Here is a 12,795-nt window from a genome sequence, read left to right on the forward strand (position 1 = left end):
AGCCACCCAGGTGCCCCATCTTTTCACTTTCTTGATGGTGTCCTTTGTAAGACGAAAGTTTTTAATTTTGGTGAAGTGCAATTTATCAATGTGTTGTTGCTGCTGTCATTGCTTATGCTTTTGGTATCATATCTAAGAAACCACTGCCTTATTCGAAGTCGCAAAGATTTTCATCTATGGTTTCTTCTAAGAGTTTTATAGTTTTAGCTTTTACATTTAGGTCTTTAGTCCATTTTAAGTTAATTTTTGTATACGGTGTGAAGAGGGGCTCCATTTCATTCTTTTGTATGTGGATACAGTCGTCCCAGCACCATTTGTTCAAAAGCTATTTTTCTTCATTGAATTGTCATGACACACTTGTTGAAAATCAACTGACCACAAATGTGAGGGTTTATTTCCAGACACTATATTCTGTTTCATTGATCTATATGGCTGTCCTCACACCAGTACCAAATTCTTGATTGCTAGAGACTTGTAGTAAGTTTCGAAATGAGGAAGTAGAGTCCTCAAACTCTGTTCTTCTTTTTCAAAACTACCCTTAAATTTCCGTATGAATTTTAGGATCAGTTTAGCAATTACTGCAAAGAAGCCAGCTGGGATTTTGCTGGGGAGGGTTTCCAGTCCCTGTTCAACCCCTCCACCTCTCTCAGGTGTTCCCTGAGACACCCTGGGATCTTCTCCATAATTTCTGCTTAACCGGGTTACACTCAGTTTTTCTTTCTTGCAATCAGAAGGATCTTAGCCAGGCACAAGTAAGAATACAATCCTACACACTGTCCCAAACAATCATCTCAACACCACCTCCCCAGGACTAAAGCACTCAAACTGCCCCCCAGATACCCACACTGGGGTCCCAGTCTCAACACTGGCCAGTGTCCCCAACCACCTTGTAACCAGTTCCCTTCCAGGTTACATACATCATCTTTACCAGTTAAGCAGGCCCTCAATAAATGCTTGTGAAATTGAACTAGGAACCCAAAATAGCACCAAAAAAAAACCACTCCTACCACTCTACACCCCTTAGTAACCCTGCTTCATGCCTCAATCCCACTCAATCTGTACATAAGGAGCTCTAGGAAATCAGACATCGTTGTGCCCACTGGACAAAGGATACAAAAACTGAAGTCAGGAGAAGTTAAATGTCTTGCCCTGAACACTGTGCTGCGCTGTGGCACTCCCCCCACACACCAACCAGCACAGGCACAGGTGTACCCATCGTCCCACCCCATCTTCAAGAGCTGCCATAGAAACGACCTCCCCCAGCAGTCTTCCGAGATGGCTCCCACTGGACCTCTGACCAGTTCTACACAGAGACAGAAAGCTCTCAGAAAGCAGGGACTGTTTGCCATCCATCCCTGCCCTGCTAACTCTTCACCCTCACCCTTCTGAGCAAAGCAGGCTGAAGTGGGAAGCCTCACGCCCGATATTCCAACCCTCAGGAGCGGCTATGCTTTACCCAGGGACCTGTACGCAGGGCATACACAGCTAGTGCTAACAACCAAATGGCATAGCAGAGGGAGGCCAGCCTGGAAAACCTTTAGGCTGAGATGGAGGGTTACAAGCGGGAAAAGCTGCTTCCGCAGAAGCACACTCATTGGAGGAATTTTTCATGCACAAGCTAATTCACATATGGCAGGATCATATTTTGGGCTAGTGACCAATGCTATTTTTTCCTCCTAGAATTCCCCTCCTTTTCAATTCACTCAGTTGGAGCAGGTGGTTGGTCACTCACTGCCCAGGGAAGGAATGAAGGTGGAAGCTGATTTTGTTGAAGTCTGAAGCAGAAAGGGGATCAGGATGCAAACAAAATGGTTTGGCCAGAAACACACGTGGAAAAGGAGCAAAGATGGTGATGGAAGAGCGGCTGGAGGTTCTAGGAGAGAGGTACGTCTGCTCGGGGCTTCCCAGACAGATGAGCAGACATATGGCCAAGCACGACAGACAATTCCAAGACCCCAAATCTGGTGCTGAAGCCTCAGGGAGCCCCAGGGCTGGGCTCCCAGGATGACATGTGTCTGGTAACAGATGACTCAATGACCAACTGACCACACGCATGTGCGCGAGCACACGCACGCACATACACACATGCATGCGCACGCTCTGAGGTGTTTTATGAGGTTCTAGAACTATGTGGCACAATTTTCCAGGTAGGTAGGAATGTCAGAAAGCCTGATGGAACTGGGGCTTCACGTAAAAATCAAGATGATAGGAAACATAATTATCTTTCTTACACCCCCACATTATGGCCTAAAAGACACTGCTAAACACATTGCCATCCATGTGACACCTGCTGTTTGCATTCCAGCACCTGTCTTTCTCCAGATGCCCCAGGAATCAAGAGCCTGGTCCAACCTCTCCAATCCAAAGCCCCTAAGACTGAGATGGAGAATCTGACAAACACAACAGCCCCATTCATGTCTCCCACAACTCAGGGGGAAATGGGGGCCTCAGAGGAGCCCTGGCCTACCATCAGCCCCGATCACTACATAACAGGAAGTGGCTACTTACTTGACCTTTAGGCTCGCCAGCATGGTCTTGTCGATCCTGCCAAAAGAAAAGCAAAGGCTTTGGTCAGTGCTAAGGCTGAAGGCTCCCACCTAGCATCTGCAGGGGAGGTCTCTTGGCCAGTCCAGACCACCAAGCCAACAGGGCCCTGCAGGGGACAGCCGCTACAGAGGGGAGCTCTCCTCCAGCCCAGGAAGCAGGGCTGTGAGCTCTGGGAGGGCTGGAGCCACACATAACCCTAGAACGTAGGTCCTGCTATTCCTCCCATTTTAGAGATGAGGAAACGGAAGCTCAGAAGGATCACATCACTGGCCCAGTCTGAATCCAGGTTCTGACTCCACACCCCGAGATCGCAAGCATGTGTAGACAGCATTTCCCTTCCTTACCCCCGCTCCACAAGAGAGCTCTGCAAGCCGGCTCCATCAGTCACTGCCAGCTAGACATTCAACACAGTGATACTCCCTGGGCTTCCGCTTTGGGAAGATGCCAGCCCCAGGGATCCCCCGCCCCGTTCCGGGAGCTGCCAGTCCACACGAGGAGACAGACCCCACACCTGAGACAGAACCCAACAGCAGGCTCCAGCGTGCATGGGCAAGTGGGATGTCAGGCATGGAGCTCAGAGCAGGGAAGATCACATTTACGGCAGACCGTATGGCCCGCAGCCCCTCCATCCCAGCCTGCACCCACCCTTGCTGGAAGACACGGCAGGGCTGCTACACTTCTATTTTTACGCTCTGCATATGCCAGCCCTTATGGCTGGTAAAAGGGGCCCCTTCCTCTCTCTAGAGACAGAAAGTGGGCGAGATTCCCACTGTCAGTGTCTCCTCTTGCTTAGGGGTCACGACCACCAGTGTCACCCCCACCAGTGTCACCACCAGCCCCATGTCATCAACACCACCTTGTCTCCATCACCATCCGTATCCCCACCACCCCGTGTCATCACCTTCGGCATCACCACCCCCCCACCCCGTGTCACCACCACCACGTCAGCATGACCGTCAGTGCCACGTCCAGGATGCTTTCAGCCACCCCCCTCCAGCCACCCCCTCCAGGAGCCACCCCCTCTCAGCTTTGCCACAGGCTTCCTATGGGGCAGCCCGGGATGGGAGCAGTGTCAGGGGCCACATGGGGAGGACACAGAGCTGCCCCAGCAATCACAGGTCAGCACCAAGCCCTTGAGCTGGGAGATGGGATCTTTCTGCTCTGAGCAAACTCCCCACGCCTTCTGATCTCAGTGCCCAGCAGCAAAACAAGCCACACCCCAAGGCTCCCGACCCAGGTCCCTCCCAGCTTCTTCCCCACTGCATCCTGGGCCCCTTTCATGGAGCCTCCACAACTGGTCCCCAAGGGTCTCATGGGCCCCCCCAATCCCTCTGGCATGCAGACATTCCTCCTCTCCCATTCAGCCCACCAGATGGGGGTAGGGTGAATCCAGGGGGCAGATCCCCACATTCTGCTGCAATATTTGTAGCCCAGAGCTACCTAACAATAAGCCCTTACATTTTATATTTTCTCAAGGAATCTCTTTTAATTCTTACAACATCCCTACGTTGTGGATAAGGTGGAAATCCCCCACTTTCCCATGGGGAAACTGAGACCCGGAGAGGGGAAGTATCCTGTCTGAGTTCCTCAATGAGTCAAGGTGGAGCCAGCGCTTAGAACCGGGACTCTTGGTGCGGCGCCCTCTCAACCCAACCACTGCACCACTGGGTGGCACTGTGGGTCACAGCAGTCCCTGGCCCAGCACCCACACCCACACTAGCCAGCAGTCTGTCCACAGGGTCCCACGCTGGGGTGTGGCCCCGGGAGGGCAGGGCCGATGGCCTCGGCAGGACTGAGACCAGAGACAGAGCAGCAGCCGGAGACACTGGGCTTTTCAATTTCAGAAAGCCAAACTCCCTAGGTTCTCCCTGGCGCCTCCTCTCTCCTCCCCACTGCCCGCCTGCCTCACCCCATTCCCTCTCCTCATGTGTCTACCCCTGATGCTACTGGTTCTCCACCCTGGCATCCAATGGAGCTTCTAGAATACCAGGCCCTGAGATTCTGGTCACCGTCTGGAGTGGACCAGGGCTCTAGGAATCTGCACTTTAGTCTCCAACCCTCCCAGCTGACAGCCATCTCCAGATGATGCCTACTCTAACCCTCCAACCCCACCAGGAAGCCCTGCCATCCCCTCAAACTCAATGAGCCCCTAACCAAATGCCTGTCGTGGGCACTCAGTCATTCCATAAGCATGGACTGAGCATGCACAATGTGCCACACACAGTCCCCCAGCCTGCCCCACGGCTCCCAGAGGAGTGTGGCTTTTAGGGGAAAACCCTCTCTCGGCCGAGCCCTGCCCTGTAGCGATCCCAGCCAGCCTGACCGGATTCGAACCCAGAGCCCACACTCAGCACAGCAACCCCTTGGCCGGGGGGGGTGGGGGGGGAGCCAGGGAGGGCCTGTGAGCAGGCACCAGGCCACACTGTGCCAGCCCTAGCACCATCTCATCCTCACTCTCCCCAGCTGCCAAACATGCAGCACCCACAACTCCTTCCTGCCGGAGGATGGAAGGCAAAGTGCCTGCAGAGAGAAGGGAAAGGGAAGTCAACGGCTGCACCCAGGCAGAAGCGTGACTAGCCAGAGGAGCAGACGGAGCCCACCTCCTCCCAGCCCCTGCGGCCCCTCCCTCTTTCCCTTGCCTGGGTGCCCGCCAGTCAGCCCACCAGCCTCCACACCAGGGCACCCCCAGCCACCTCCCTGCAGCGGTGGGGACCTTTTCTCTGACAACGCCCCATGCCCAGAAGCTGAAAGGAAACCGATCATGAAAACCGCTAGACCCCGTTCCCCAGCTGAGGGGAAGCTGTCAGTAGCTGGTAACCGGAGACAAGTCTTTGACCTCAGTCTCCCCATTTTCTGGCCCCCTGGGGAGGGAAGCGCCTCTCCCTTGTCGTGCGCAGAAGCTTAGTGGCAAAAGGGGCCTCGAGGCCCAGGCAAGAGGCTGGAGCACAAAGCCAGCGGCTCAGACTCGGACAGAGCCGGGACTGGCTGCCGGGGCGGGGGGCACCTCTGCAGACAGGCCTGCCCCTCCCCTCACAGCTCACCCCCCAGCGGAGGCAGCCCAAAGCTCCAGTGGGCCACAGCCGCCCCCATCACAAAGTCACACACACACGATGATGCAGACGGCGGCACACACACGGACAAGAGCACACAAAGCTATGGGAGCCCAGGGGTGCAGACACCTGCTCAGGAACGCACACGTGGTCACACGCCTAACACACCTGTGCAGCCGGCCACGCACCTCGTATGCACACGGGCGCCCAGACGGGCAGCTGCAGACATGCCCCCCACACACGCGGCCACGATCAGCACAGACGCACTACACACACATTCAACCCCAGCTGCGCAGGCTTGCTCGCACTGGATCCTACTCCAGGGACAGCGAGGAAAAGCCTGGCATCTGGTAGCCCCTCCGTCTCCATCCAGCCGCAGCACGGGAAATGCCCCCCGCCCCCCAGGCCTCCGGCACAGCCCGAGCCCTCCGCTCCCACGGGCGGCCACAGGAGACGCAGGGCTTCCCGGCTAGGTTCACTCCCATCCCTTCAGCCGCCCTCCCTCGTCACCTACCATCCGAAGCCCCCAAAGGAGACACTGCGCTTCCTGCGAAACATGGTTGTAGCCGCCGGGCCCCGGGTCCCAGCGATGTCCCCGGGGCTGTTGGCCAAAGGGCCGTGGCGGCGCAGCCGAGTCAGTGGGGCCACAGGCGTAGCACGGGACACCCAGCGTGGCCCCTCCCCCATTGCCTGCCCCCCAACCCCAGCACTTCCTGTGGGTGAGGCCGCAGGGCTGGGAGGTGTGTCCTGCCCTCCCGGAGGCCCCCGGACTGCCAGCAGGGGAGTTCGCAGAGGGCAGCTTCCCCACGCCCAGAGGAACCCGCAGCTCCGGAAGGGGCTCGGCTGGCAGATTGCACCACGGCCCGAGTTGGCAGCTCGGTCCCACACAGCCCCGGCCTCCCAGAACCCACGGGGCGGTGAGGCACACGCACACACCGATGTGCCCGTGAGGGAGAGAGCCTGCTGGAAGGTTCAGGAGCCTGCAGACACGCCCCTCACACCCACTCCCTAGGGCTGCCCAAGATGGGCCTCTGCCTTCCTGCTCCACCAGGGCTCAGCACACACCAGACGAACCAGCCCCACGCCTGCACACTCGTGGGCATGAGCACACATGCACTCACAGGGGCACACACACATGCGTATGTATACATGCACAGGATCCACAGGTGCACACAGGTGTGCTCACACAAGTGCCCTTAGACGCCTACGCACATGCACTGCACGTTCCCATGATCTCGTGTCTCCGTAAGGCCCCATGAGACACAGGCTCACGCAGGGATACAGACCCACGTGCACACGCCCACACACGCGGGCAGCACACAAGCCCACAGGTGCGCTCACACATACACATGCACAGGCACAGACACCCTCGAGTGTCTAGACAGAGCTCAGCAGGGCCACCCTTCATGCTGGCGAGAGCGGGGGTGGGTGGGTGGCCCCTGTGTGCGAGGGTGTTTCTCTCCCGCTGGAAGTCAAGGCTAGCCCTCCGCTCTGCATGCACCCGTGCTGACCGTGCCAGGCATACAGCAGGTGCTCACTAATGACAGCCCAAGGAAGGGTGTGGCACCTGCGCCAGCACAGGCTAGGGTGCAGGGGACCACAGGCGGGGCACCGGGCCCGGGCCCTGCCCTCAAGCAGTGGAGAAAGGGAAATACAGTTGCCGTGGCCTTTCTCACTGACCCACCCTCCCCACAGCTTCCTGTTCGGGGCCCACTGACACTCTGGGCGTCAGATGGGAGGGGCCCACCCCAGGTCATGGGCAAAGCGCACGGGCATTTCTATTTTCTGGACTCCTCCGTAGCAGGGAAGGCCACATGGGTGGCAGGTGGCTCCCGAGATGGGCCACAGGAGCAGCTTCAGGGCCCGGCCCAGTTCCGGTCTGCGAGTGCCAAGCGTGGGGTCCTTTCCTCTAAGGCAGCTGGCCTCTCAGCAGGAGCCTGGTGGCCCTCAGTTCGGCCGCATCCTCCACCCCCACCTTCACCAGGAAAGGCAGGATGGTGTGGCCCACCCTCTGGGGTTGCATCTGACCACTGGCTTCCTGCTAGATGTCCACTCCACACCCAGACCCCTCCCCACACTGCACCCAGCCCACACCCAGGAGATGCTCAGCGGATAGCATGGACACCTGGGGTCCTGCCTGCCCTGCGTCCATTTGGCCTCCCTCTGGGTAAAACAGCTCTGTGCTCCATGCACCCCCAGAGGGAGCACCTGGCCAGCCTGACTAACCAGGGTGCCCACCCTGCTGGCCGCAGTGACTTGCTCGGAAGTGGGCAGGAGAACTCCGCGGACCTCACTCCCAGAGCACACCCTCTCTTCCGCCTAGGCTGCTAAACCACAGGATGGACGTACAGCACAGAGGAGAGCAGGGGCGGAACAGGAGAAAGAGCAGGTCTCTGGGACATCATCAAAACTCCTGGAGCCAGGCAATCCCTGGGCCTATAAGAGGCAGGTATATATCCCATTATTCCTAAAGCCAGTAGGATTCCTCTCACTCTCCACTGAGGAAGTCCCAGCTAAGATCAAGAGCTCAGTGGGTGCAGGAGCGCAGGTGAGAAAAGCCGGCGGGCCACTCAGCCTGTCCCTCCCCACATCAACTCCAGTTCCAGGCCCAGCACTGCTCCGGGTACAGAGAGCACCAGGTGAGAGCCTGGGCCTGGGCACCATGCAGGTTACTAACAGCACAATTCCTGTTGCAAATTACTTACTTTTTTATCAATGAGAGGGAGTTCCTAGTGAACCCATCACTGGAGCACCATCTGCCGTCTTTCGTGTGGGAGAGAACGAAGTGGGGTTACCCCCACAAGCTGGGGCACTTCCAACCACCCGTCATCTAGTCTTATCTGTCCACACACGTGACCATGTTTTCATGTTATCCATCATCGTATTCTAGGGGAAGAAGTAGCTGAGAGATGCTCTCACACAGGCCCTCACAGTCGACAGAGATACCCGGGTGGACACTAGGTGAGAGGCCACAGCCCAGGAGGGATGCAGGCCCAGGCCCAAGCATTTGGAGGTCAGCAGGGCGGCCCAGGGACCAGACATTTCAAGGCCTCAGCTGCTGCCACCCGGAGGCTGGATTCTCCCACCTGGGGTTCTGGTCTCTTGCATGGTAACCACAAAAGACAAGGAGTTATGCGACTCAGATCCTTGGCCAAGGAGCAGCGACGGCCTGGCGGCATCAGCAGGAAGGAACACAGAACTCACAGCACCCTGGACGTCCTGGAAGCCGCTCAGATCCGGGAACCTTGGAGAGTCCAGGCGGACCCATGCCCTCCTCACTCCTCAGAGTAAGGGCCTGCAGAGAGAGAAGGGAGGTTCCCACATGGCTTATACTTTACTCTCTGAGCTCTAGAGGGAGGTGAGAGCCAATCTAGAGCATCCTCCACTCTCCCTTCCTCAGCTCCAGTCTCCTGAGCTTTAGAGCCGTGTGACCTCCAACAAGTAACCTAACCCCGGAGGCCTCGGTTTCCTCCTCTGTAATATGGTGGCTGCCACCAAGCTCACCAGATTATAAATGAATGTAAACAGTCAGCACAGAGCTCCCACACCATTATGGGAGCTGTTATAACTAGTATCTATTACAGTTCTGCCCCCTCCCCTGGCCCTGCCCAACTTCCTGTCGCCCCTGCTCCAACCCCTCAGTTCCTCTTCTGCATGGGGGGGGTGGTGAGGGGTCTGCGCACTCTCTGGGAAAGACCATGAGTCAGAGAAAAGAGAAGCACGCTGTGAGCCAGGCCCAGCCCTCCTACCCCCACCAAGCACAGCCCCGCTTCCTCCCAGACCTCCGCTGACTCAGATGGCCAAGCCGTCAGAACGGAGACAAGGACAGGCCATGGGGATGGTAGGGCCAAGGGCAGCGCCTGTATCTGGGAGTTTACTATGAGCGGTGCCGACCTAACCGCTTAGCTCCTCTCAGTCTCAGATCCACCTCTGAGATAATACCATTGTTACCCCCATTTTACAGATGAGGACACTGAGGCACAGAAAGTTCAACGAACTTGACGAAATTTGCCCAGCACAATGGTGGCCGAGTTAGGTCGGACGCCAGAGACTGAGGTATCAGTCATTGTTCTATATGACGATCTGCATCGGCAAGTGCCGATCACCAGATCAAACCTGCCCCACTAACTCAGCGACCTACACAAGGGCCCAACTCATGCAGTGCCCATTTTACGGACAGGGAAATTAAAGACCTGGAAGCAAAGCACAGCTCAACAGCTAAGAGAAAACAAGGATGAAGTCAGAAAGAGCAAGTGCCCGAGTCCTTCTAACACCAGGCGAGACGGGCTACTTCTCTCCTGAGTTTGCTCCTTGCCCCTTCCACAGAGCCAACTTGGGGTCACCAAATCACAAGGCCCTGGCTTCTGCAGTGGAGGCCTATGGGTGTTCCTGGTCCAGCGGAGGGACAAGTTCCAGCCAGAACCCCAAGCCCAGGACAGAACTCCAGGGGAGCCACCAGCTTTAGAGGAATGCGGAGCTGAGAACGCCGGCTGGGATCAGCGGAGGAAGCAGTCCAAGCACCTGCCAACAGCCGCTGCACCATGTCTGCAGGCCCTGGGGGGGGCAGGAGGGAAGAGAGCGACCGTGTGGTTTCCCCTGCTTGCAGCTCTGTCCTCACAACCACTAGTGGGAGCTGAAAGAGGAGACAAGCTCCTTTCCCAGGCATGGGGATGAGCAGTGATGGGAAGCTCAGAAAACAGAGGCCCCTGGAGAAGTAGGCACTAGATCATTTGGCCGAGATCCGGCCCTGCTCCACACCACAGGAGCTGGCACTGGTAGTGACCAGCGGGGGCTCAGCTCTCCTCCTGCCTTGCCCACTGAACCACCTTGAGCAGGCCACATACTTCTTTGGGGCTTCCGCTGACCTTTCCTCAAAGGGGAGGCGAGATTCACCCCTGCTTCCTTCATAAGTCAAGTGAGGACAAAGGACAGTGGCAGAGAAGGACACTCTGATCTCCAGGAAAACAGGGTACAATGGCATTCAGAGCCAGCAAACACCCATTAGTTAGAAATCCACACTTTGGGATCGAGACAAAATGACGTCTAAGATCTGCACTGTGATTTAGGGTGCACTGATCACTTCCCCACACGCGCTATCTCAGGCCCAGACTGAATTTCCCATTGCACAAGTTCTGAAAAGATGATGATGAAAATATGCAAGAGCAATGCTAGTGAAAACCGGACTCCTGACCCATGACTGCATGGCTTACTCTGATCTGTTCAGTACAGCCAGCCTACCAAGAGAACTGCTAGCAACACATGCTATGGACTAAACCACTGTCAAACGTACCACAACTTAAAATTGTTTAAACAGGGCGCCTGGGTGGCTCAGTCGGTTAAGCGGCTGCCTTCAGCTCAGGTCATGGTCCCAGGGTCCTGGGATCGAGCCCCGCATCGGGCTCCCTGCTCAGCGGGAGTCTGCTTCTCTCTCTGCCCCTCCTCCTGCTCGTGCTCTCTCGCTCGCTCACCCTCTCCCTCTCAAATAAATAAAATCTTTTTTAAAATAAATAAATAAATAGACAAATAAATAAAATTGTTTAAATAATAACACGGTATCACTTTTACCCATCAAACAGTAAAAGTTAAAAGAAACCTTGACAATGGTATGAGGATATAAGGAAACAGGACTTCCATCATTAGTGTAGATATTTGGCAATATCTATCAAAATTTTAAGTACACATACCCTTCGTGCCAACAGTTTTGTCTTCAGATTTATTCCACATGTAAACTCATACAAGTTGACAAGATCTATGCATACAGATGTTAATTATACCATTGTTTGAAACAGCAAATACAAAAATAACCTAAATGACCATCATTTAACTATACTGGAAAACAAGCATAAGATGGAATACTATGGGGGTGCCTGGGTGGTTCAGTAGGTTAAGCATCTGCCTTCAGCTTAGGTCATGATCTCAGAGCCCTGGGATCGAGCCCCATGTCAGCTCCTTGCTCAGTGGGGAGCCTGCTTCTCCCTCTCCCTCGGCTGCTCCCCCTGCTTTGTGCTTTCTCTCTGTCAAATAAATAAATAAAATCTTAAAAAAAAAAAGATGGAATACTATGGAGCCACTGAAAAGGAGGCAGAATTTATATGTGTTGCTATATAAAGATAACCTAAGAACTCAAGTTAAAAAAAAAAACAGGTCATATAGTAGGATCTCATTAGTTTAAATATGTAAATTCTTTTTTTTTTTTTTAGAGAGAGGGAGAGGGAAGGGGTGAGGCAAAGAGAGAATCTTAAGCAGACTCCACGCCCAGCAGGAGCCTGACCCCACCACCCTGATATCATGACCTGAGCCAAAATCAAAAGTTGGACGCTCAACCAACTGAGCCACCCAGGCACCCCTTAAATAAATACGTAAATTCTTATACATGCCTAGATAATTTCTGGAATGCAACATAAGCAATGGTCCAAGACTAGTTACCTCTGAAGAATGGGACCAGAACTGGAAATTCGGGGGGAAGGGACTTTTCAACTTTATATCCTTTTGTGCTGCTTGTTTTTTGTTTTGTTTTGTTTTGTTTTCTTGGGTTTTTTTTTTTTTTTTTTTTTTGCCATGAACATGTTATAATTTAAAGAAAAAAATGTTAAATATACGAATGGTTTGCTTTGGAAAAAAAAATAGCAAAAGCAAGCAGAAACAGTAGCAGCTACAAAGGCTCATTTCTTTAAAACTTTCTTAAACTATTTGGAGCTCAGACACTGATCCCAGTCCTGCAAGCAACTACCTCTTCTACTCTGAAGGGAAGTCTGTCTTGCCCCAGAAAGGGCAGACCAGGATCTCTCTTTCACTGCCTGACTCCAGATGGTTCTTCCATCCACTCTTCTTTTAAGCAAAGAATCTGTGCTTTAATCTTAAGAAAACTCAAAGGAGACCAACATACAACTTTGCTGGAGGAAATTTGGATCTGGGTGTTGGTTTTACATGGGTGTATCAAGTTTATGGAAATTCACCCATACACTTAAAATCTGTGCGCTTTTCTGTATATATATTAAGCTTTAATAAAGAGGTTTGTTTTTCCATACGCATGTTTTCTGGGGTTTTTTGGTTTTTGTTTTTTTTAATCTTTTTTTTTTTTCAGATTTTATTTATTTGTCAGAGAGAGAGAGCACAGAAGCAGGGGGAGCAGCAGAGGGAGAAGCAGGCTCCCTACTGAGCAAGGAGCCCAATGCGGGACCCTGGGATCATGACCTGA

General features: G+C 54.2%; 1 protein-coding gene across 6 annotated transcripts in view; it reads right to left on the reverse strand.

Moving 5' to 3' along the window:
- Positions 1 to 12,795, reverse strand: part of RAP1GAP2 (RAP1 GTPase activating protein 2) — a 233,298-nt gene that overhangs the window by 192,290 nt on the left and 28,213 nt on the right. For 4 of the 6 annotated variants that reach the window (XR_013446056.1, XM_078068051.1, XM_036097956.2 and 1 more), the window contains one exon: positions 2,509 to 2,544. Coding sequence is in view for 5 of the 6 variants with exons in the window: in XM_078068051.1 (XP_077924177.1) it covers positions 2,509 to 2,544 (36 nt within the window). In the remaining variant the exon portion in view is untranslated. Of the gene's footprint in view, positions 1 to 2,508; positions 2,545 to 6,111; positions 6,283 to 12,795 lie in introns of those variants that run through there. The other 2 variants (XM_036097961.2, XM_036097958.2) reach the window with 2 other exon arrangements.

Source organism: Halichoerus grypus, chromosome 2 (assembly GCF_964656455.1).
Source record: "Halichoerus grypus chromosome 2, mHalGry1.hap1.1, whole genome shotgun sequence".
NCBI classification, from domain to species: domain Eukaryota; kingdom Metazoa; phylum Chordata; class Mammalia; order Carnivora; family Phocidae; genus Halichoerus; species Halichoerus grypus.